The following is a 22,219-nucleotide window of genomic DNA, read 5'->3' as shown; positions in this document are numbered from 1 at the left end:
CTAACCTGTATTAGGTTCTTTTACCAACGATTCTTCTGTTGTTGTGATAAGAGTACTTGTAGATTGAAATGTAGTTAATGTCGAAGTCTTTGTGTATTTAAGAGTAGATGGCCGATCAGTAGAAAGAACTGATGTTGTATCTGTATTTGTCAGATCTGTAGTAGGATCTGATTTTGCCTCTGTAGTTGTCTGTTCTGTAGTATGTGTTGATGTTTCATCTGTAGTTGTTGTCTGTTTAGTAGTATGGAATGATGTTACAGATGTAGCTGTTTGTTCAGTGGCAGCCGTTGAAGTTACATCTCTAATTGTCTGTTCAGTAGTAGGTGTTGATGTTACAGCTGTAGTTGTCTGTTCAGTAGTAGCCGTTGAAGTTACATCTGTAGTTGTCTGTTCAGTAGTAGGTGTTGATGTTACATCTGTTGTTGTCTGTTCAGTGGTATGACTTGTTACATCTGTAGTTGTCTGTTCAGTAGTTTGCCTTGATGTTACATCTGTAGTTGTCTGTTCAGTAGTATCCATTGATGTTGCATCTGTTGTTTTCTGTTCAGTATTATGAAATGACGTTTCATATGTTGTAATCTGTTCAGTAGTATGTAATGATGTTACATCTTTAGTGGTTTGTTCAGTAGTAGGTCTTGATGTAACATCTGTATTTGTTTGTTCAATAGTATGTAATGATGTTACAGATACAGTTGTCTTTTCGTTAGCAGCTGTTGATGATACATCCGAAGTTGTTTGTTCAGTTGTGGCCGTCACTTTTGCATCTGTATTTGTATGTTCAGTACTAGGCGTTGATTTTACATCTGAAGTTATTTGTTCAGTAGTTGGCCTTGATATTACATCTGTCGCTGTCTGTTTACTAGTAGGTACTGATCTTGAATCTGTCGTTGTCTGTTCAGAAGTAGGGACTGATGTAGCATCTGAAACTGTCTGTTCAGTAGTAGGATCTGATGTTACAGCTTTATCTGTCTGTTCAGTAGTAGGATCTGATGTTGCAGCTTTATCTGTCTGTTCAGTAGCAGAAACTGATGAAGCATCTGGAGTTATCTGTACAGTAGTTAAGACTGTTATAGCATGTGGAGTTGTTTGTTCAGTAGTAGGATCTGATGTTGCATCTGTCGTTGTTTGTTCAGTAGTAGGGACTGATGTTGCAGCTTTATCTGTCTGTTCAGTAGTAGGATCTGATGTTGCAGCTTTATCTGTCTGTTCAGTAGCAGAAACTGATGAAGCATCTGGAGTTATCTGTACAGTAGTTAAGACTGTTATAGCATGTGGAGTTGTTTGTTCAGTAGTAGGATCTGATGTTGCATCTGTCGTTGTTTGTTCAGTAGTAGTGTCTGATGTTGCACCTGTCGTTGTCTGTTCAGTAGTAGGCTTTGATGTAGCATATGTCGTTGTTTCTTCAGAACTAGGATCTAATGTTACATCTGTCGTTGTCTGTTTAGTAGTAGGGTTTGATGTTGCATCTGTTGTTGTCTGTTCAGAAGTAGGATCTGGTGTTGCATCTGTCTGTGTTTGTTCAGTAGTAGGATCTGATGCTGCATCCGTCGTTGTCTGATCAGTAGTAGAAACTGATGTTGCATCTGTAGTTGTTTGTTCAGTAGTAGGGTCTGATGTTGCATCTGTCTTTGTCTGTTCAAAAGTTGGATCTGATGTTGCATCTGTTGTTGTCTGTTCAGTAGGCGGAACTGATGTTGCATCTGTTTTAGTCTGTTCAATAGTATGAACTAATGTTGCATCCGTCGTTGTCTGTTCAGTAGTAGGATCTGACGTTGTATCTGTCGTTGTCTGTTTAGTAGTAGGCGCTGATATTGCATCTGTCTTTCTCTGTGCAGTAGTAGAATCTGATGTTGCATCTGTCGTTTTCTGTTTGGTAGTTAAATCTGATGTTGCATCTGTCGTTGTCTGTGCAGTGGTAGGAACTGATGTTGCATCTGTCGTTGTTTGTTCAGTAGTAGGATCTGATGCTGCATCCGTCGTTGTCTGATCAGTAGTAGAAACTGATGTTGCATCTGTAGTTGTTTGTTCAGTAGAAGGGTCTGATGTTGCATCTGTCTTTGTCTGTTCAAAAGTTTGATCTGATGTTGCATCCGTCATTGTCTGTTCAGTAGTAGGAACTGATGTTGCATCTGTTTTTGTCTCTTCGGAAGATAGATCTGATGTTGCATCTGTAGTTGTTTGTTCAGTAGTAGGATATGATGTTGCATCTGTCGTTGTCTGTTCGGAAGATAGATCTAATGATGCATCTGTAGTTGTTTGTTCAGTAGTAGGATATAATGTTGCATCTGTCGTTGTCTGTTCGGAAGGTAGATCTGATGTTGCATCCGTAGTTGTCTGTTCGAAAGATAGATCTAATGTTGCATCTGTAGTTGTTTGTTCAGTAGTAGGATCTGATGTTGCATCTCTCGTTGTCTGTTCGGAAGATAGATCTAATGTTGCATCTGTAGCTGTTTGTTCAGTAGTAGGATATGATGTTGCATCTGTCGTTGTCTGTTCGGAAGGTAGATCTGATGTTGCATCCGTAGTTGTCTGTTCAGTAGAAGGAACTGATGTTGCATCTGTTTTTGTTTGTTCGGCAGTATGAGCTGATGTTGCATCTGTTGTTGTCTGTTCAGTAGTAGGATCTAATGTTGCATCTGCCGTTGTCTGTTTAGTAGTAGGCGCTGATGTTGCATCTGTCTTTGTCTGTGCAGTAGTCGGATCTGATGTTGCATCTGTCGTTTTCTGTTCTGAAGTTAAATCTGATGTTGCATTTGTCGTTGTCTGTGCAGTGGTAGACTCTGATATTGCATCTGTCGTTGTCTGTTCAGAAGTTGGATGTGATGTTGCATCTGTTGTTATCTGTTCAGTAGTAAGAACTGATGTTGCATCTATTGTTGTTTGTTCAGTAGTAGGAACTGATGTTGCATCTGTCTTTGTCTGTGCAGTTGTAGGATCTGATGTTGCATCTGTCGTTTTCTGTTCGGAAGTTAAATCTGATGTTGCATCTGTCGTTGTCTGTGCAGTGGTAGGAACTGATGTTCCATCTGTCGTTGTTTGTTCAGTAGCAGGATCTGATGTTGCATATGTCGTTGTCTGTTCAGAAGTTGGATCTGATGTTGTATCTGTCGTTGTCTGTTCAGTAGTAGGAACTGATGTTGCATCTGTTGTTGTTTGTTCAGTAGTAGGATCTGATGTTGCATCTGTCGTTGTCTGTTCGGAAGTTAGATCTGATGTTGTATCTGTAGTTGTCTGTTCAGTAGAATGATCTGATGTTGCATCTGTCATTGTCAGTTCAGTAGTATGAACTGATGTTGCATCTGTTGTTATCTGTTCAGTAGTAGGAACTGATGTTGCATATGTCGTTGTCTGTTTAGAAGTTGGATCTGATGTTGCATCTGTCGTTGTCTGTTCAGTAGTAGGAACTGATGTTGCATCTGTTGTTATCTGTTCAGTAGTAGGAACTGATGTTGCATATGTCGTTGTCTGTTTAGAAGTTGGATCTGATGTTGCATCTGTCGTTGTCTGTTCAGTAGTAGGAACTGATGTTGCATATGTTGTTGTTTGTTCAGTAGTAGGATCTGTTGTTGCATCTGTCGTTGTCTGTTCGGAAGTTGGATCTGATGTTGCATCTGTCGTTCTCTGTTCAGTAGTAGGAACTGATGTTGCATCTGTCGTTGTTTGTTCAGTAGTAGGAACTGATGTTGCATCTGTCGTTGTTTGTTCAGTAGTATGAACTGATGTTGCATCTGTTGTTGTCTGTTCAGTAGTAGGATCTAATATTGCATCTGCCGTTGTTTGTTTAGTAATAGGCGGTGATGTTGCATCTGTCTTTGTCTGTGCAGTAGTAGGATCTGATGCTGCATCTGTCGTTTTCTGTTCGGAAGTTAAATCTGATGTTGCATTTGTCGTTGTCTGTCCAGTGGTAGACTCTGATATTGCATCTGTCGTTGTCTGTTCAGAAGTTGGATTTGATGTTGCATCTGTCGTTGTCAGTTCAGTAATATGAACTGATGTTGCATCTGTTGTTATCTGTTCAGTAGTAGGAACAGATGTTGCATCTGTTGTTGTTTGTTCAGTAGTAGGATCTGATGTTGCATCTGTCGTTGTCTGTTCGGAAGTTAGATCTGATGTTGTATCTGTAGTTGTCTGTTCGGAAGTTAGATCTGATGTTGTATCTGTAGTTGTCTGTTCGGAAGTTAGATCTGATGTTGTATCCGTAGTTGTCTGTTCAGTAGAAGGAACTGATGTTGCATCTGTCGTTGTTTGTTCAGTAGTAGGAACTGATGTTGCATCTGTCTTTGTCTGTGCAGTAGTATGATCTGTTGTTGCATCTGTCGTTTTCTGTTCGGAAGTTAAATCTGATGTTGCACCTGTCGTTGTCTGTGTAGTGGTAGGATCTGATGTTCCATCTGTCGTTGTTTGTTCAGTAGCAGGATCTGATGTGGCATCTGTCGTTGTCTGTTCAGAAGTTGGATCTGATGTTGCATCTGTCGTTGTCTGTTCAGTAGTAGGAACTGATGTTGTATCTGTTGTTGTTTGTTCAGTAGTAGGATCTGATGTTGCATCAGTCGTTGTCTGTTCGGAAGTTGGATCTGATGTTGCATCTGTCGTTCTCTGTTCAGTAGTAGGAACTGATGTTGCATCTGTCGTTGTTTGTTCAGTAGTAGGAACTGTTGTTGCATCTGTCGTTGTTTGTTCAGTAGTAGGATCTGATGCTGCATCCGTCGTTGTCTGATCAGTAGTAGAAACTGATGATGCATCTGTAGGTGTCTGTTCAGTAGAAGGCGCCGATGTTTCATATGTCGTTGTCTGTTCAGTAGTAGGATCTGATGTTGCATCTGTCGCTGTCTGTTCGGAAGATAGATATGATGTTGCATCTGTGTTTGTTTGTTCAGTAGTAGGATCTGATGTTGCATCTGTCGTTGTCTGTTCGGAAGTTGGATCTGATGTTGCATCTGTCGTTCTCTGTTCAGTAGTAGGAACTGATGTTGCATATGTCGTTGTTTGTTCAGTAGTATGAACTGATGTTGCATCTGTCGTTGTTTGTTCAGTAGTATGAACTGATGTTGCATCTATTGTTGTCTGTTCAGTAGAAGGATCTAATGTTGCATCTGCCGTTGTCTGTTTAGTAGTAGGCGCTGATGTTGCATCTGTCTTTGTCTGTGCAGTAGTAGGATCTGATGTTGCATCTGTCGTTTTCTGTTCGGAAGTCAAATCTGATGTTGCATTTGTCGTTGTCTGTGCAGTGGTAGACTCTGATATTGCATCTGTCGTTGTCTGTTCAGAAGTTGGATTTGATGTTGCATCTGTTGTTATCTGTTCAGTAGTAGGAACTGATGTTGCATCTGTTGTTGTTTGTTCAGTAGTAGGAACTGATGTTGCATCTGTCTTTGTCTGTGCAGTAGAATGATCTGATGTTGCATCTGTCGTTGTCTGTTCGGAAGTTAAATCTGATGTTGCATCTGTCGTTGTCTGTGCAGTGGTAGGATCTGATGTTCCATCTGTCGTTGTTTGTTCAGTATCATGATCTGATGTTGCATCTGTCGTTGTCTGTTCAGAAGTTGGATCTGATGTTGCATCTGTCGTTGTCTGTTCAGTAGTAGGAACTGATGTTGCATCTGTTGATGTTTGTTCAGTAATAGTATCTGATGTTGCATCTGTCGTTGTCTGTTCGGAAGTTAGATCTGATGTTGTATCTGTAGTTGTCTGTTCAGTAGAAGGAACTGATGTTTCGTCTGTCGTTGCCAGTTCAGTAGTATGAATTAATGTTGTATCTGTAGTTGTCTGTTCAGTAGTAGGATCTGATGTTGCATCTGTCGTTGTCTGTTCGGAAGATAGGTCTGATGTTGCATCTGTAGTTGTTTGTTCAGTAGTAGGATATGATGTTGCATCTGTCGTTGTCTGTTCGGAAGATAGATCTGATGTTGCATCTGTAGTTATCTGTTCAGTAGAAGGAACTGATGTTGCATCTGTTTTTGTCTGTTCAGTAGTATGCACAGATGTTGCATCTGTTGTTGTCTGTTCAGTAGTAGGATCTAATGTTGCATCTGTCGTTGTCTGTTTGGTAGCAGGCGCTGATGTTGCATCTGTATTTGTCTGTGCAGTAGTATGAACAGATGTTGCATCTGTTGTTGTCTGTTCAGTGGTAGGATCTGATGTTCCATCTGTCGTTGTTTGTTCAGTAGCAGGATCTGATGTTGCATCTGTCAATGTCTGTTCAGAAGTTGGATCTGATGTTGCATCTGTCGTTGTCTGTTCAGTAGTAGGAACTGATGTTGCATCTGTTGTTGTTTGTTCAGTAGTAGGATCTGATGTTGCATCTGTCGTTGTCTGTTCGGAAGTTATATCTGATGTTGTATCTGTAGTTGTCTGTTCAGTAGAAGGAACTGATGTTGCATCTGTCGTTGTCAGTTCAGCAGTATGAATTAATGTTGCATCTGTAGTTGTCTGTTCAGTAGTATGATCTGATGTTGCATCTGTTATTGTCAGTTCAGTAGTATGAACTGATGTTGCATCTGTTGTTATCTGTTCAGTAGTAGGAACTGATGTTTCATCTGTCGTTGTCTGTTCAGAAGTAGGATCTGATGTTGCATCTGTCGTTGTCTGTTCAGTAGTAGGAACTGATGTTGCATCTGTTGTTGTTTGTTCAGTAGTAGGATCTGATGTTGCATCTGTCGTTGTCTGTTCGGAAGTTGGATCTGATGTTGCATCTGTCGTTCTCTGTTCAGTAGTAGGAACTGATGTTGCATCTGTCGTTGTTTGTTCGGTAGTAGGAAATGATGTTGCATCTGTCGTTGTTTGTTCAGTAGTAGGATCTGATGCTGCATCCGTCGTTGTCTGATCAGTAGTAGAAACTGATGTTGCATCTGAAGTTGTCTGTTCAGTAGAAGGCGCCGATGTTGCATCTGTCGTTGTCTGTTCAGTAGTAGGATCTGATGTTGCATCTGTCGTTGTCTGTTCGGAAGATAGATCTGATGTTGCATCTGTAGTTGTTTGTTCAGTAGTAGGATATGATGTTGCATCTGTCGTTGTCTGTTCGGAAGATAGATCTGATATTGCATCTGTAGTTGTCTGTTCAGTAGAAGGAACTGATGTTGCATCTGTTTTTGTCTGTTCAGTAGTATGAACAGATGTTGCATCTGTTGTTGTCTGTTCAGTAGTAGGATCTAATGTTGCATCTGTCGTTGTCTTATTAAAAGCAGGCGCTGATGTTGCATCTGTCGTTGTCTGTTCAGTAGTAGGATCTGATGTTGCATCTGTCGTTGTCTGTTCGGAAGATAGATCTGATGTTGCATCTGTAGTTGTTTGTTCAGTAGTAGGATATGATGTTGCATCTGTCGTTGTCTGTTCGGAAGATAGATCTGATATTGCATCTGTAGTTGTCTGTTCAGTAGAAGGAACTGATGTTGCATCTGTTTTTGTCTGTTCAGTAGTATGAACAGATGTTGCATCTGTTGTTGTCTGTGCAGTAGTAGGATCTGATGTTGCATCTGTCGTTTTCTGTTCGGAAGTTAAATCTGATGTTGCATCTGTCGTTGTCTGTGCAGTGGTAGATTCTGATAATGCATCTGTCGTTGTCTGTTCAGAAGTGGGATCTGATGATGCATCTGTCGTTGTCAGTTCAGTAGTATGAACTGATGTTACATCTGTTGTTATCTGTTCAGTAGTGGGAACTGATGTTGCATCTGTTGTTGTTTGTTCAGTAGTAGGATCTGATGTTGCATCTGTCGTTGTCTGTTCGGAAGTTGGATCTGATGGTGTATCTGTAGTTGTCTGTTCAGTAGAAGGAACTGATGTTGCATCTGTCTTTGTCTGTGTAGTATTATGAATTAATGTTGCATATGTAGTTGTCTGTTCAGTAGAAGGAACTGATGTTCCATCTGTTGTTGTCTGTTCAGGAGTAGGAACTGGTGTTGCATCTGTCGTTGTTTGTTCAGTAGTAGGATCTGATGTTGCATCTGTCGCTGTCTGTTCAGAAGTTGGATCTGATGTTGCATCTGTCGTTGTCTGTTCAGTAGTAGGATCTGATGTTGCATCTGTCGTTGTCAGTTCAGTAGTAGGATCTGATGTTGCATCTGCCGTTTTCTGTTCAGAAGTAGGAACTGATGTTGCATCTTTCGTTGTCTGTTCAGTAGTAGGGTCTGATATTGCATATGTAGCTGTCTGTTCAGTAATAAGATCTGATGTAGCATTTGTAGATGTGTGTTCATAAGTAGGGGTTGATGTTACACACGTAGTTGTCTGTTCAAAAGTAAGATCTGATGTTGCATCATTCGTTGTCTGTTTAGTAGTAGAATCTGAAGTTGGATCTGAAGTTGTCTGTTCAGTAGTAGGAATTGATGTTGCATCTGTAGTAGTCTGTTCAGTTATACGATCTGATGTTGCATCTGTATTTGTCTGTTCAGTTGTTTGAACTGATGTTGCATCTGTCGTTGTCTGCTCAGTAGAAGTAACTGAAATTGCCTCTGTCGTTAGGTCAAAAGTAAAAACTGATGTTGCATCTGTCATGGTTTGTGCAGTAGTAGGAACTGATGTTGCATCTGTAGTTGTCTGCTCAGTATCTATAAATGAATATGATTTTCAGAAGAAAGAACGTTCAATTTAATTATGCATGTCAAATATCGAATAATACGGTATATTACTTAAATTCAGAGACTTAATTTTTAATGACCTAATTGCTCATGTTGCTAAATGTTAAAAAATACTAACAGTGGAGTAAAATGAAAAGGTAGTTAAAGACCGCACACTAAATTAATTGTAATCTTGCAGTTAACTTTATTTAATCTATTGGGATAGATCCGTCGCTAATTTCGCTGGCATTCAATAAAAACAGTACATATTGTACATGTTGTAAGTCTCTTTTCGAACTTTATAATAGTTGGGTGTTATCTGTACGTATCAACTTTATATTGAATTGTCTGAAAATCTACTGAACATGTGCTGACTTCAGGATAATTTGTTAAACAATATTCATAGACTATAACACTCAACATGACTCAATGTTTGTTGTTGTGACTCAACAGATGATGTTAGGATCAAATTGACTACTACACGAGTGCTGGATATAAAACATTATCCGAAAACCTTGAACAATTTAATGAGATTAACTCCTTACCTTCTTGGTTAGACTTAAATAAACTAAATGATGGGAGTGATATTCAGAACACACTGATAAAGAGCAATGCTAAATGGCATAAAAAATGTCGTCTAAAATTCAATACTACGGAACTCAAAAGGGCTCAAAAGAGACAACATAGATACATATCTGATGATGGGCAAGCATCATTATTACAAGAGACAAGAAAATCAACACGTCTGAGTTTACCCTGTAAAATAGGTCTGAAAGATTATGTTTGTTTCTTTTGTGATTCTATTGAGGAAGATGAGATGTTACGTGAAGCAGCGACCTACGGCATTGACAATCGTGTTCGTGAATGTGCTGAAAAGCTACAAGACACTGCCTTACCAGCAAAGTTAAGTGCAGGAGACCTTGTAGCCCAAGAGGCAAAGTGTCACGTAAAATGCTTAATATATCTTTATCGAAAAGCATCAAGAGTGGCTAATGACGACGAGTCTGAAGGAGGAACACAGTCACGAATCAGCCACGGAATTGCATTAGCTGAATTATTAAGCTTTATAGAAGAATCTAGAAGTGAAGATAATGTTGCACCAGTATTCAAGATGTCAGATCTTTCAAAAATGTATGGTAACAGATTGGAGAAAATGGTAGCTGAACAAGAAGGTAGAGTCCATAGTACGAGACTGAAGAATAGATTATTGACGTATGTACCTGATATCGAGGCCTATAAGCAAGGTCGAGAAAATTTATTAGCATTTAAAGATGACATTGGGCCAGCCTTAAGAAGGGCATGTGAGGAAGATTTTGACTCAAATTATATGCAGATATATAAGGCTGTGAAGATTGTTAGAAGGATATGATGGCAACATCTTCAGAATTCAATGGTACATTTGCTGCCGATTGTCAGGAAAAATCAGTACCACGATCTCTTTTAACGTTAGTGAATATGTTACTGTATGAACCAGACATAACAACTGATTCCTTTTCCCAAGAAACGTTATCCATTGCTCAAATGCTGATTTTCAATAGTCATAAAAGAATTCAAAAGTCCAACAGACATGCAAAATCAAGAGAAACACAGATGTATTTGGGAATAGTGATTCATTGTCAAACAAGGAAGAGAGGGTTAATCGACAAACTGTATAAACTAGGATTGTCAGTCTCATATGATCGGATTTTATCAGTATCAGCATCTCTTACAAATACACTATGTAAGCAGTATCAAGAAGACGGATATGTTTGTCCTCCGTCGTTACGGTTAGGCCTTTTCACCACTGCCGCCTTAGATAATATTCATCATAACCCTAGCTCAACGACAGCAAAAGATTCATTTCATGGAACAGGAATTTCTCTCTTTCAACATGTTACAACTCAAATGAATGGACAACAGCGATTAGATTTCCAATTAACTAGCATCCAAGGCGGACGAGTGACTGAAAGTTTGCCTGATTCATATGCTGTTGTCAAACCAGCTGTTTTGAAGACAAATGTGCCTGTTATTCCTGTGACAGATAGTACATGTAAAGGATGTACTGGTGACTTACATGAAGCAGTCCAGAACGAATACAGGTGGCTTGAAACTGTTTCCAATTCAAAGGAATATGATATAGAGGAAAGAACATTGATTTCTTGGGGAGCCTAGCATGCAGAACATGAACCAATCAAGGATTTTGAACCCTGCGTATCAGCACTTCTACCACTCTTTGAAGAAGAGGCTAAATCTGTGGCAATGATAAAGCACTCATTTGATGTTATAAAGACTAGTGTCGATGCATTAAATCCTGGTCAGAATCCAGTCATAGCGTTTGATCAACCTCTGTTTGCAGTTGCTAAGCAAATTAAATGGAATTGGCCAGAAATCTATGGTGAAAACAAGTTCATAGTAATGTTCGGTGGACTTCATATTGAAATGGCAATGTTTAAGACCATTGGAGATTGGTTGGAAGGATCTGGTTGGACATCTGTGCTGACACAAGCCAATGTTGCATCTTCTGGTAAAGCTGAGGCATTTTTAAATGCTAGTCACGTAACAAGGACCAGACGTGCTCATCAAATATCAGCATGTTGTTTGTACGTATTGCTTAAGGCTGCTTACCAGGAATACAGTGATAGTGAGGAATTTGATCATCAACTGGACATGGAGGAGTGGTGCTTGCAAATGTCTACAGAAAGACCTCAGTTCCACTACTGGTTCCTAACTCTGAAACTTGAACTAGATGCGCTAATTTTCATCAGAGCCATAAGAGAAGGGCATTTTAAACTCTATATAGATGCACTTACTAGAATCATCCCTTGGTTCTTTGCACTAGATCATATCCACTACTCAAGATGGTTACCGGTTCATGTTCGTGATATGACCACTCTTTCCTCTACCAATCCTGATGCTCATGTTGAGTTTTTGTCAGGGAAGTTTGTTGTGCACAAAACAAAAAAAAAAAAGGTTTTCTGCAATAGCAATAGACCATGCTCATGAGCAGAATAATGCAGTAATAAAGTCTGATGGTGGTGCAGTTGGATTAACTGAAAATCCTGTAGCTTTACGACGATGGATGATTGCAGGACCTGAAATGGCGAGGTTGACAAAAGAGTTTGAGAGCACTGTAAGTGATTTTGAGGTAGAAGAAGACGAACATCACCACGAAAATAAGACTAGTGTACAAAAGTCATTCTTGAAGGATATTTGGTCGATGGTAGAAGTAATGAATGAGTTAGGGAATCCGTTCATGGAAGATAGTCAAGATTTGCTTGTCCTTGATACAAAGGATATAGCACCGACATCTGTCGTTGATACTATCCGCAAAATAGAGAAGATCGGTAAAACACAGTATGAAAAATACATAGAAGACAGACTGATAAAAAGAACTGTTCCAATTTTTGAACCGATCAAAAAAAAATGCATTGGCATTATTTAGAACTCCACACGGGAAGACTGTTTCGGCAATGAAGGACAAAATTAGCATACTGAAAAGTGATGTGTCGTTATTTTCAAGACTCTATATATCTTGTCAGACAAGAGGTGGCGACTTGGAAGACTTCTTTGCCCATGAAAACAATATAAATCCGCCAGCATTGAGCCAGCATGGGAAATTGCGTCTTGGAACCAAATCAGATCTTCTCAGTAAGTGTTTGGAACCATTGACAACAACGACATGTGATGCTCCTGAGGTGGATGCTTCAGTTATTGACGGTGCCGCAATTGTGAATATGCTTAAACCATCAACATCTCGTACCTTTGACGATTATGCTGATTTGATATTCTGTCCTTATATTAGAAAACAACTGGAAACTGTAGCAAGAGTGGATGTAGTCTGGGATGTGTACATCGACAATAGCTTGAAGGCTGCCACCAGAAGCAAACGAGGGAAGGGAATACGCAGACGAGTCCAGGGTCAAAATAAAATTCCTCAAAATTGGCAAAGTTTTTTGAGAGATGATGACAATAAAAAGGAACTTTTTAGTTTTCTTTCTCAGCATCTTGCTCAACAACATTTTGCAGAAAAGATAGTTGTAGCAACAAATGATCAGGATGTGTTATGTTATCCACCACGTGATGATGTTTTAAATTTAGCACCATGTTCACATGAAGAGGCTGACACTAGAATCATGGTGCATGTGTCGGATGCAGTGAACCATGGACTTAAACGAGTCATAATTCGAACAGTTGATACGGATGTTGCTGTCATTGCTGTGTCACTATTTCGTGAAATTGGGGCAGACGAACTATGGCTAGCGTTTGGGAGTGGAAAAAGCTTCAGATATATATCCATTCATGAACTTTCAAATGCACTAGGCATTGAGATATCACACACACTTCCTGTGTTTCATGCCTTTACCGGTTGTGATACCGTCTCTTCGTTTGCTGGAAAAGGAAAAAAGACTGCGTGGGAGACATGGATGGCATTTGAAAATGTTACTTTAGCATTCCGAATAATGATTGATCAACCTACATCACCTGATATGGATCTAATAATGGCATTGATAGAACGATACGTGGTTTTAATGTACGATCGAACGAACACATCAAATGGGGTTAATGAAGCAAGAAAACAACTGTTTGCGCAAAAGGGAAGACTAATTGAGGCTATTCCACCGACTCGGTCTAGTCTTTTCCAACATGTTAAACGTGCAATATTCCAAGGCGGCTGTGTATGGGGATCGAGCTTGGAATTGGTTCCATTACCACCTAGTCCAGGCGCTTATGGATGGAAAAGGGACAAAGATGATCAATGGGAATTCTTTTGGACTGCACTTTCTGAGGCATCGTCATCTTGTCAGGAGCTTGTGCATTGCGGATGTAAAAAAGGCTGCGGTGGTCGTTGTAAATGTGGCAAATCAGGTCTCCCGTGCACTGCTTTGTGTGCTTGTGGTGGTGATTGTGAATAGAAATCAATGTGTTGCCGCCATATTATTGATAAAAACTATGTCCGCCATATTGGATTTCACCGGATGTTGTGATTTTATAGACATGTGGCCTATATATTGTATCCAAGAGAGGCACAAAAGAAAGGTTCCTGTACAATATGATGATAGTAGCAGTACATTCAAATACACTTCAATTATCCTCCCAAATAAATAGGCTTACATTATAACAATGTCCGCCATATTAATTTTTACCGGAAGTAGGGTTTCAAAAGACTTACAATCTCTAATTGTATCCAAAAGTAGCACATAAGCATTGTTCGTGCCAAATATAATTATAGTAGCATGATTTTAACACCTTTTCACATACCCGCCTTCGATATTGGGCTGATTTAAGTATACTGTCCGCCATTTTGAATTTTACCGGAAGTGAGACATTTTTTTCAAATGCCTCTCTATCTGAAATTAAAGAGTAATACTAGAGAAAGGTTTGTGCCAAGTTTCATGCTTGTAACACGTTGTGCACAATTGTTTATGAAGCCGCCGGACTAATAGTATTTTAGAACAAATGCAAACCTTTTGCAAATCGTTGTTAATGATTTTGGTGTTTTACGATAAACCTGTATAATGTGCATTTTTTTTTTGAAGCGATTGCAAAACGATACAAAGACTTGTATATTCCTTCAATTGAAATAAAAAAAATTATACGAAACTATACTCAAATGGAAATATGAATTAACGAATGAGCCGCAACCTGTTTAATGATGGTAGTGTTTAAATACCGTTTTTCCTACTTGAAATTCGAATGATATATTGTTCTGAGACCACCGTAGGTAAAAAATTAAATGAAAGTATTTCGTTTCTCTTTTATATTATGACTGATGTTTTTTTTGATGTTTGCCTGTGTTGTATTTTTTGTATAGGCCATATTTTTTTACTTGTCTTGGACTTGGCTAAAATTGTCTTTTCTCTCTTTTTCCTAATTGTGAAAATCAAGTTATTCCTATATAAACACACATATTCCAATTATCCTGTCATTGTTCATACTAGCTGTTTGTTTATATAAAATACATATTATATCACTGTATAAACAAAATTCCTCCGATATATTTGATCACATATGCAATCTTAAGAGAGTATACTGTTTTCCGAAAAGAATTGTTTTTTTTTAAATGTTAGTTATTACTTTGATTTTATAATCATTGATCATGCTATAATAAAACATTGTAAGGAAGTAAAACCCCCATTTTGAAATTTCTGTTCCTGTTATTTTGTCATAGCTCCTAACTTGAAATATGTTTTTGCACATAACTTTATATGTTTTTGTAGATTTAAAATATATAGTCTGTCATTAAAATATCAAAATTCGTGTCTACAAAAGAATATGCAATCTTAAGAGAGTATACTGTTTTCCGAAAAGAATTGGGTTTTTTTAAATGTTAGTTATTACTTTGATTTTATAATCATTGATCATGCTATAATAAAACATTGTAAGGAAGTAATACCCCCATTTTGAAATTTTTATTCCTGTTATTTTGTCATAGCTCCTAACTTGAAATATGTTTTTGCACATAACTTTATATGTTTTTGTAGATTTAAAATATATAGTCTGTCATTAAAATATCAAAATTCGTGTCTACAAAAGAATAAGTTAAAAATAAGTTTTCGTAAGTAGATTTGAATGAACTTTTATCTGAAGAACAACGTAATATCAAACTAGAAAAACGAAGGTAAGTTATTTAAAAAAAATATATATTTGAAATGTTATTAAATAATGAGATGAAATTTCGTTGTCAATGAGACAACTATCAATCAAAGCAAATATTCACTTCATCAAAAGGATTATATGTAGACATTGGTATCATTTAGAAAGTAAAATATAAGTGTAATACAATTACCTACCTCTAGAAAGTAGAACAATAATACTAAACACTTTTAGTAAGTTTGTCATTCTTAATGAATTATGTTAATGTCCATACACTAGTTGCTAATCAGGCAATAAGGAATCATTTCTCAAATTGGTTTCTAAAATAAATATTTACTTAAATAGTTAAAAATATAGATCAACATATAATATTGATTTTATTTATTTGTGCTAAGCGGTAGCAAAGTTAACGCTTAAACTATTAGATGATTCCGCGATAAATTTGTGTAGCATTAAGATGCAGATGTTCCGTAGACCAATTAAAAACGAACACGAAAAGTTTTCAGCATTTTTGAAAACATAAAGCTAAATAAAAAGACTAAACATCCAAATTATCCAATGATAAACTTCCCGTTGTACATTCATATCGGTATTTTGTATAATGGCCTTGTAATAATTCTTGATATATTACTATACCTTCGGTTAAGAATTTTCGTTTCACATCAACGTGGTGTTTTTGGGTTCTTAGACATGCCTTATGCGCACTAATTTCTATAAGACAACCGGTTTGGTGATGACAGCGTCCCCATTTCGCTTCATTATTGTATTGAATTTGGCAATACCAATAAAATAAAAAAAGTACCTTGACATAATTCTAACATACACATTTAACACATTTACCTATAATAATAAACTGTCAAAGGTGAACAAATCCTCAACTCACCAAGTCACATTATTAAAATGTTTCATTCTTTCCTGCTAACGAGCATTGGTTGTTCAATGAATGAAAAGGATAACATATTATAACGAAAGTAAGAATTTGAACTTTGTGTGAAGCTGTAAATAAGTGTTTTTTTTAGAATGTTAAATGGCACTTCATAGTCAAATAACACTTGTCTGGTTCAAATCTATTTACGTTCCTGTGGTCTCCTGGCAGCGTTCGATGATTGAGTTGTTTCTATAAAGTCAACCAGGTTAAATCAATTATTTTCTGCACTAGCGTTGGCTATACCAAGTGAGGAAATGGACAGTTGTTATCCTTTCCGTTGATGGTTCAAGAATGACTTTGAGTTTATCATTTGATTAGGGACTTTCCGCGATTTTTTTTTTGTTTTTTGTTATTCTACCTTTTATCTATCTCCTGTAAGTCAATGACAACTTGTTTGATGTCTTCTTTCTTCAAATTGTTTCTCGTATCAACCAGAATGTTTCGACTATAACTGCAATGTAGGTTGCTCATTTGCATATTAATTAAAATGTGCCAGGACGACAGTTATTGTCCATGTATTACTGGTGACTAGAAGCTTTGCAGCAATTAACATTTCTGGTTTTAGCGTCATTGGCGATGCTTTTGTAGACAAAAAATACGTCTGGCGTAAACAAAAATGAGGTATTTGCGATGAGTTTATTAACAACAACTGATTTCATGTTACTGATAGTTTAGTTATCCCCTTCTGATATCACAAGACAAAAAATCAGCCGTTATTTATTGAATTGTTTAGTAGTTTTACTTTATATATAATATGAGTTGTTCTTGTAAGATAAATGTATTAACATATATATTTTTTTTTTATTTATTGTGTAAAATACAGTTTTATAATCGAATGAAATAGTAGTAAAGGTTTAAATCGTGTGGAATCCACCAAAGCACCGCCGAAGGAATTAACTGACTCTAACCAATGCGTATATGATTGACAGAAATGTCAGCCAGGTATGTTTTATATGTTCTGAATTCTGTATAATTCCTTCTGTGTTGGCTTCCGTTTCTACCTTTAAAGTGTGTTTCAGCAAATACACGGTTTAAACTGTATGCCAATACATGTTGTTTTGCAATATATTCATTTGCATTTTAGTTAATGCAAACCAATCATTGCGGTAATCTGTCTGTAATCGTTTTCGACAAATCGATTAACAGTCTCGCAAATCAAAATGTGTGACGCTATCATCTCATATTATTCTGGTCACAAATGATCATCAACGAATCTTGTCACCGTGTATCGTAGCTATAGGGACAGTAAAAGTAGCTTTCTCGAAACAGCATTTTTGCGTTAATATGGATTCACTTATAGGGTCTTTGCATCGGAACTAAACACATTTATTCTAAAACCAGTTGTTGGCATGACACGGGTTATGTTCTTCTCATATATGTTATGATTGTATGATACTAAACCCCTTACGGGAAGGATTGTGCCTGATGTTCATATGATGAAATCATAATCTTTTAGTCAGTTTAATTGAAGTCTGGAGCTGGCATGTCAGTTAACTGCTAGTAGTCTGTTGTTATTTATGTATTATTGTCATTTTGTTTATTTTCTTCTGACATCAGACTCGGACTTCTCTTGAACTGATTTTAATTTGCGTATTGTTATGCGTTTACTTTTCTACATTGGCTAGAGGTATAAGGGGAGGGTTGAGATCTCACAAACATGTTTAACCCCGCCGCATTTTTGCGCCTGTCCCAAGTCAGGAGCCTCTGGCCTTTGTTAGTCTTGTATTATTTTAATTTTAGTTTCTTGTGTACAATTTGGAAATTAGTATGGCGTTCATTATCACTGAACTAGTATATATTTGTTTAGGGGCCAGCTGAAGGACGCCTGCGGGTGCTGGAATTTCTCGCTCCTTTAAAGACCTGTTGGTGACCTTCTGCTGTTGTTTTTTTTCTATGGTCGGGTTGTTGTCTCTTTGGCAAATTCCCCATTTCCAATCTCAATTTTATGTTTTGGTATTCCTGACTGCTACATTCTTTTGGCCTTATTTCGATGTTTCATACTCATAATCGATTATATATAACATTTTGATACTGAGTAAAGTGTAGGTAAAGACCGAAAATAATATTACACTAGAGAGGAACAAAAAAACTAAAAAAGTGGGTTTCAGATTTCAATTTTAGAAATCCGTGTGACGAAAATATTTCGGTATATTCAACAATCTCAGGTAGGTCAGTTATTGAATGTTTTAACAAAAAGAAGGATTTCAATTACGCAGTTATCAATAATATAGTCTTCATTACTATTATTTTAACTGCGAAGGAACTTCTATCGTTGGAACTTTTAAAGAAAACGGAGGATGTGGTACAACTGCGAATGAGACAGTGACCAAATGATATAGATGTTGAGCAACTATAGGTTACCACACGGCCTTATAAAAAGAGCAAAATTCACAGCACAGAGTCCGCTACAAAAGGTCTAAGATTGACATATGTTAATCAATTCAAGCGAGAGAAAAACAGCTTCACTCATGTATGAAACAATGAACGAAAATCAAATTGGTATACACCACCAAATGACAATTGACTAGGAAAAAAGTAAAATCAAAAATATACTTTACTCCAAGGAAAATTAAATACGGAACGTCCCATCTCTTAGCGTATTCATGCAGTGTTGTGGGTAGTGCATCTTATATTTTTTTACATTTCTATTCGAAGTTTAGATCTACGATTTTAGGTTTTACGGTTTGAAGTATCATGTATACACATGACAATGTGATTAAAACAGTAACATACAAGATGAAATAATTTTGTTTTCTGTCATATTGCAAGATGCAAATTCTGTATGTTAAATATTGAAATGTTATTTATTGTATTGTATCACTGCTCATTACTTGAACAACAATCGTAAATGTCATTTGTAAATTAACTTTTTTAGATTTTATATGTATTGAGCAATAAAAGTGCAATTAGCTGTCATTTATTTGTCTCATTTATTGTTATAACGATTTAAAGCCATAAAACGAAAGAAAATACAAGGAAGCAAGTTGCAAATATTATACCAGTGGGTCCTTTAATCTTTAAAATACAATAGCAACACACGATTGTTACATACTAGTGAAATAAGTCATATGCCCTTAAATGTGATTTATGACCTTTTTATGACTGTGAAATGAACAAGTAGATTGCATTTTCATTAAAAAAAATACATTGTTACTTAAAATAGGTCCAAAAAGATGTTATGCGATTGATTATCACTTACTTATTTTAAAAACAACTGAATTAGTACTTTGCAGAATTCGATAACGGTTTAAAGGAATAATGTCTGAACGGTATTCACTCCGGTGTGATTTAAAACAAAAAAAAACAACAACAAATAAATGTTACGAAACAAAACTAAATAGTTTCCAATTGACTATCAATGAAATGTTAATATGACTGTTATCAAAGTTGTACCAGTGAACAGTCTGAAACACGACTGACTATCTTATCATAATTATCAAAATCATTGTTCAGTCTTCAAAACCTGTTTGAATTTGAATTAACCTATATAAGATATTTAAACTATTGATGCTTTCCGATTAAAAATACAAACAAACACTGAAAGATTTGACCATTATGGCTTCCTTTTATAGACTAAATAATTCTGATATTTGATACATTTTGCACATTTTCTGAACTAAAATATATATATTTGATTGTCTTATGAATACAACTCAGAAAGTTCCAATATAATAACCAAACGGTTTGTGCTGTTTTGCTAAATAAACACTTTGTACATTTTCATGGTTTTTTTTTAACTAAAATATAAATTAGATTGACTTATGAATACAAATCTTTAGATAATAACCAAACTGTTTGTTCTGTTTTGCTCAATACACATGATACAGTTATTATTGACAACGTTGTATTATTTTGAATCGAACATAGATAAAAATCATCAAATAAGATAGCACACAATAAAACTAAAAGACACGAATACGAATACAAATAATGTTTGCAATGAGAATACAATTAGCAATGATTAAATGAGCAATAATTACTTTAAATTACATGTATGGTTCCTTATATAACGACATTCTGATTGTCTAACGCAATCTCACGTCATTTAGAAATGAAACCTGATTTGAAAATGAAATGTAACAGTCATGATGACACAAGCTTCGTAAATAATATGCACAAGTAAGGAACGGAAAAACTAGATACAAATCGTGTTTTCATGACCCGTGTTACATACATTTGTACAACATGCACTACGGTTAACGCTTTTACATCCGAATAGATAAAAAACGCATTCGATACTTAAATAACTTAAATACGAAACAGCTAAAAATGATGAAAATATAAGTATAAATAATTACCTTTCTAACTTTCTACGTAATAATTAATTCCGAATATCAAATGAAAATGTCACTTTATCTATGGCTAGCTGTTCAAAAGATGTGACACAACAGTTACTCGTTGTTAAAATAGCAATTTATTGTTGAGTTAAAAAAAGTAATACACCTTTAAATTTTAACTAAACAACGCTTTATTTGAGATGTCGGAGTTATTGATTTTGCCATCTGATAAGGAACTTTCCGATTTAAACTGTCCTTTGAGATTGGTATTTTTGATAGTTTATTTCCTTATCATATCAAAACCAAAGATTCCATACAGGGATGGGGTAATCGTAATCTGTAATCGTAATCGATTGTAATTGATTACATTTTTCAAGTAATCGACAGTAATCTGTAATCGAAGACATTTTTGATTACATGTAATCGTAATTTAATCGATTATAGCAAATATTTGGATGTAATCATCGATTACTTTTCGATTACATTTCGATTACTTCAGTAAAATAGTTTGATGATAAACAACCTATTTCAGAGGAAAATATGTATGTTATCACTTTGTAGGACAGATAAAATATTATGCATCAACAATACTTCAGAGTTAAGCAACTGCCTTATTTCTATCTATTGTCTCAAGCTGCATTATGAGCAACCACTGATCCCCTACCTAAATTTACTTTAAATCTAGGTTTTGAAACAAATGGATGTATGTGCTTGTCAATTATTCAATAATAGATTTGAAATAATAAAATAGATCTTAAATAAGAAATGTGTCTGTCTTTCGTTAAGTTCTGTACTACATTTTTTAAAAGTAGTAAGCTTATTTGCATTAAATTTCCTGAAAACATCATTTTCAATCAGAGTTGAAATTAAAGCTTAGAATAGATAAACAGTTGATTTTCTTAAATGTTATGATATACATGTATATAAATTAAATTAAAAAAAGAACACAAAATCCTTTTAACAATGAACCAATGGCAATGCATAGCAATTCTTTTTAGAAATAGATGTATCCCTTAGACACTATAAATATATTTTGTATATAATTTGATTTGAAATCTTAACAACATTCTTGCCTTTACTAATGAGATGATCAAAGTCTTCTAATCAATAAAAATCATACTTTGTTTTTATTTCAATTATCTTGTGTCTAATTAAGAAGGAAATTTACAATATTTAGCCCCAGGTTATAAATTGTACTCCAGTGGCAGTTAAATAATCTGTGATTAGGGTGGTAAACCACACAAAAGGTTTAAATCATGCATGTCATTATAAAAATAAATTTTGATCTTAAAAATTAGCTGAACTAATTAATTATTCTACTTTTTTTTATATTTCCTTAAACATTATAATTAACTATGCTAAGATATTTTTTTTAAAGAGTAAAAACAAAAAAGGTAGATTTGATCTAAAAAACAGCTATTAACTTATAATTTAGAAACATTGCTTTGAATGATGCATTTGGTAAAGATCTTAATTTCCACTATACAAATGTTGAGCAATATAATTGTGTTTTACTCCTGTTTTTTGTTGTTGAAATGTTGAAGTATGTAATTGACAGTAATCGAAAAGTAATGCAATTACTTTTGATAAAGTAATCACATACTAAAATTTGAGTAATCGATTATTAATCGATTGCACAAAAATTCTTCATGTAATCGATTATTAATCAATTACATTTGTCAGTAATCGTGCCCATCCCTGATTCCATATGCCTATTTACAAGTGCAATGCATCATTATAATCTGAATTTGTTCTCCTGATAAGACATGTATATTTGTAAATGTCCGTTTTCACTGTTGTCGGTAAAAAATAAAGGACTTCTACATCATTTGCCAAAATATCATATCCACATAAAATATTTCATGATTGTTCTTTTAAATATAATGTAT

At 35.9% G+C, this 22,219-nt stretch overlaps 2 protein-coding genes across 2 annotated transcripts; both read right to left on the bottom strand.

The window, feature by feature from the left end:
• On the bottom strand, nucleotides 1–5,288 carry LOC139504251 (mucin-2-like). Its single transcript, XM_071294319.1, has 3 exons — nucleotides 5,237–5,288; nucleotides 3,718–4,925; nucleotides 1–3,504 (listed from the first exon to the last, which is right to left on the bottom strand). The coding sequence occupies exons 1-3, from the start codon at nucleotides 5,286–5,288 to the stop codon at nucleotides 1–3; spliced, it is 4,764 nt and encodes a 1,587-aa protein (XP_071150420.1).
• Nucleotides 5,289–7,634: 2,346 nt separating this feature from the next.
• LOC139504250 (integumentary mucin A.1-like) lies at nucleotides 7,635–8,490 on the bottom strand. The gene is made up of 2 exons (XM_071294318.1): nucleotides 7,705–8,490; nucleotides 7,635–7,667 (listed from the first exon to the last, which is right to left on the bottom strand). The coding sequence occupies exons 1-2, from the start codon at nucleotides 8,488–8,490 to the stop codon at nucleotides 7,635–7,637; spliced, it is 819 nt and encodes a 272-aa protein (XP_071150419.1).
• Nucleotides 8,491–22,219: the final 13,729 nt, after the last annotated feature.

Source organism: Mytilus edulis, chromosome 14, assembly GCF_963676685.1.
Source record: "Mytilus edulis chromosome 14, xbMytEdul2.2, whole genome shotgun sequence".
Lineage (NCBI taxonomy): Eukaryota > Metazoa > Mollusca > Bivalvia > Mytilida > Mytilidae > Mytilus > Mytilus edulis.
The sequence above is the reverse complement of the archived record's forward strand: the minus strand, read 5'-3'. Positions and strand labels throughout refer to the sequence as shown.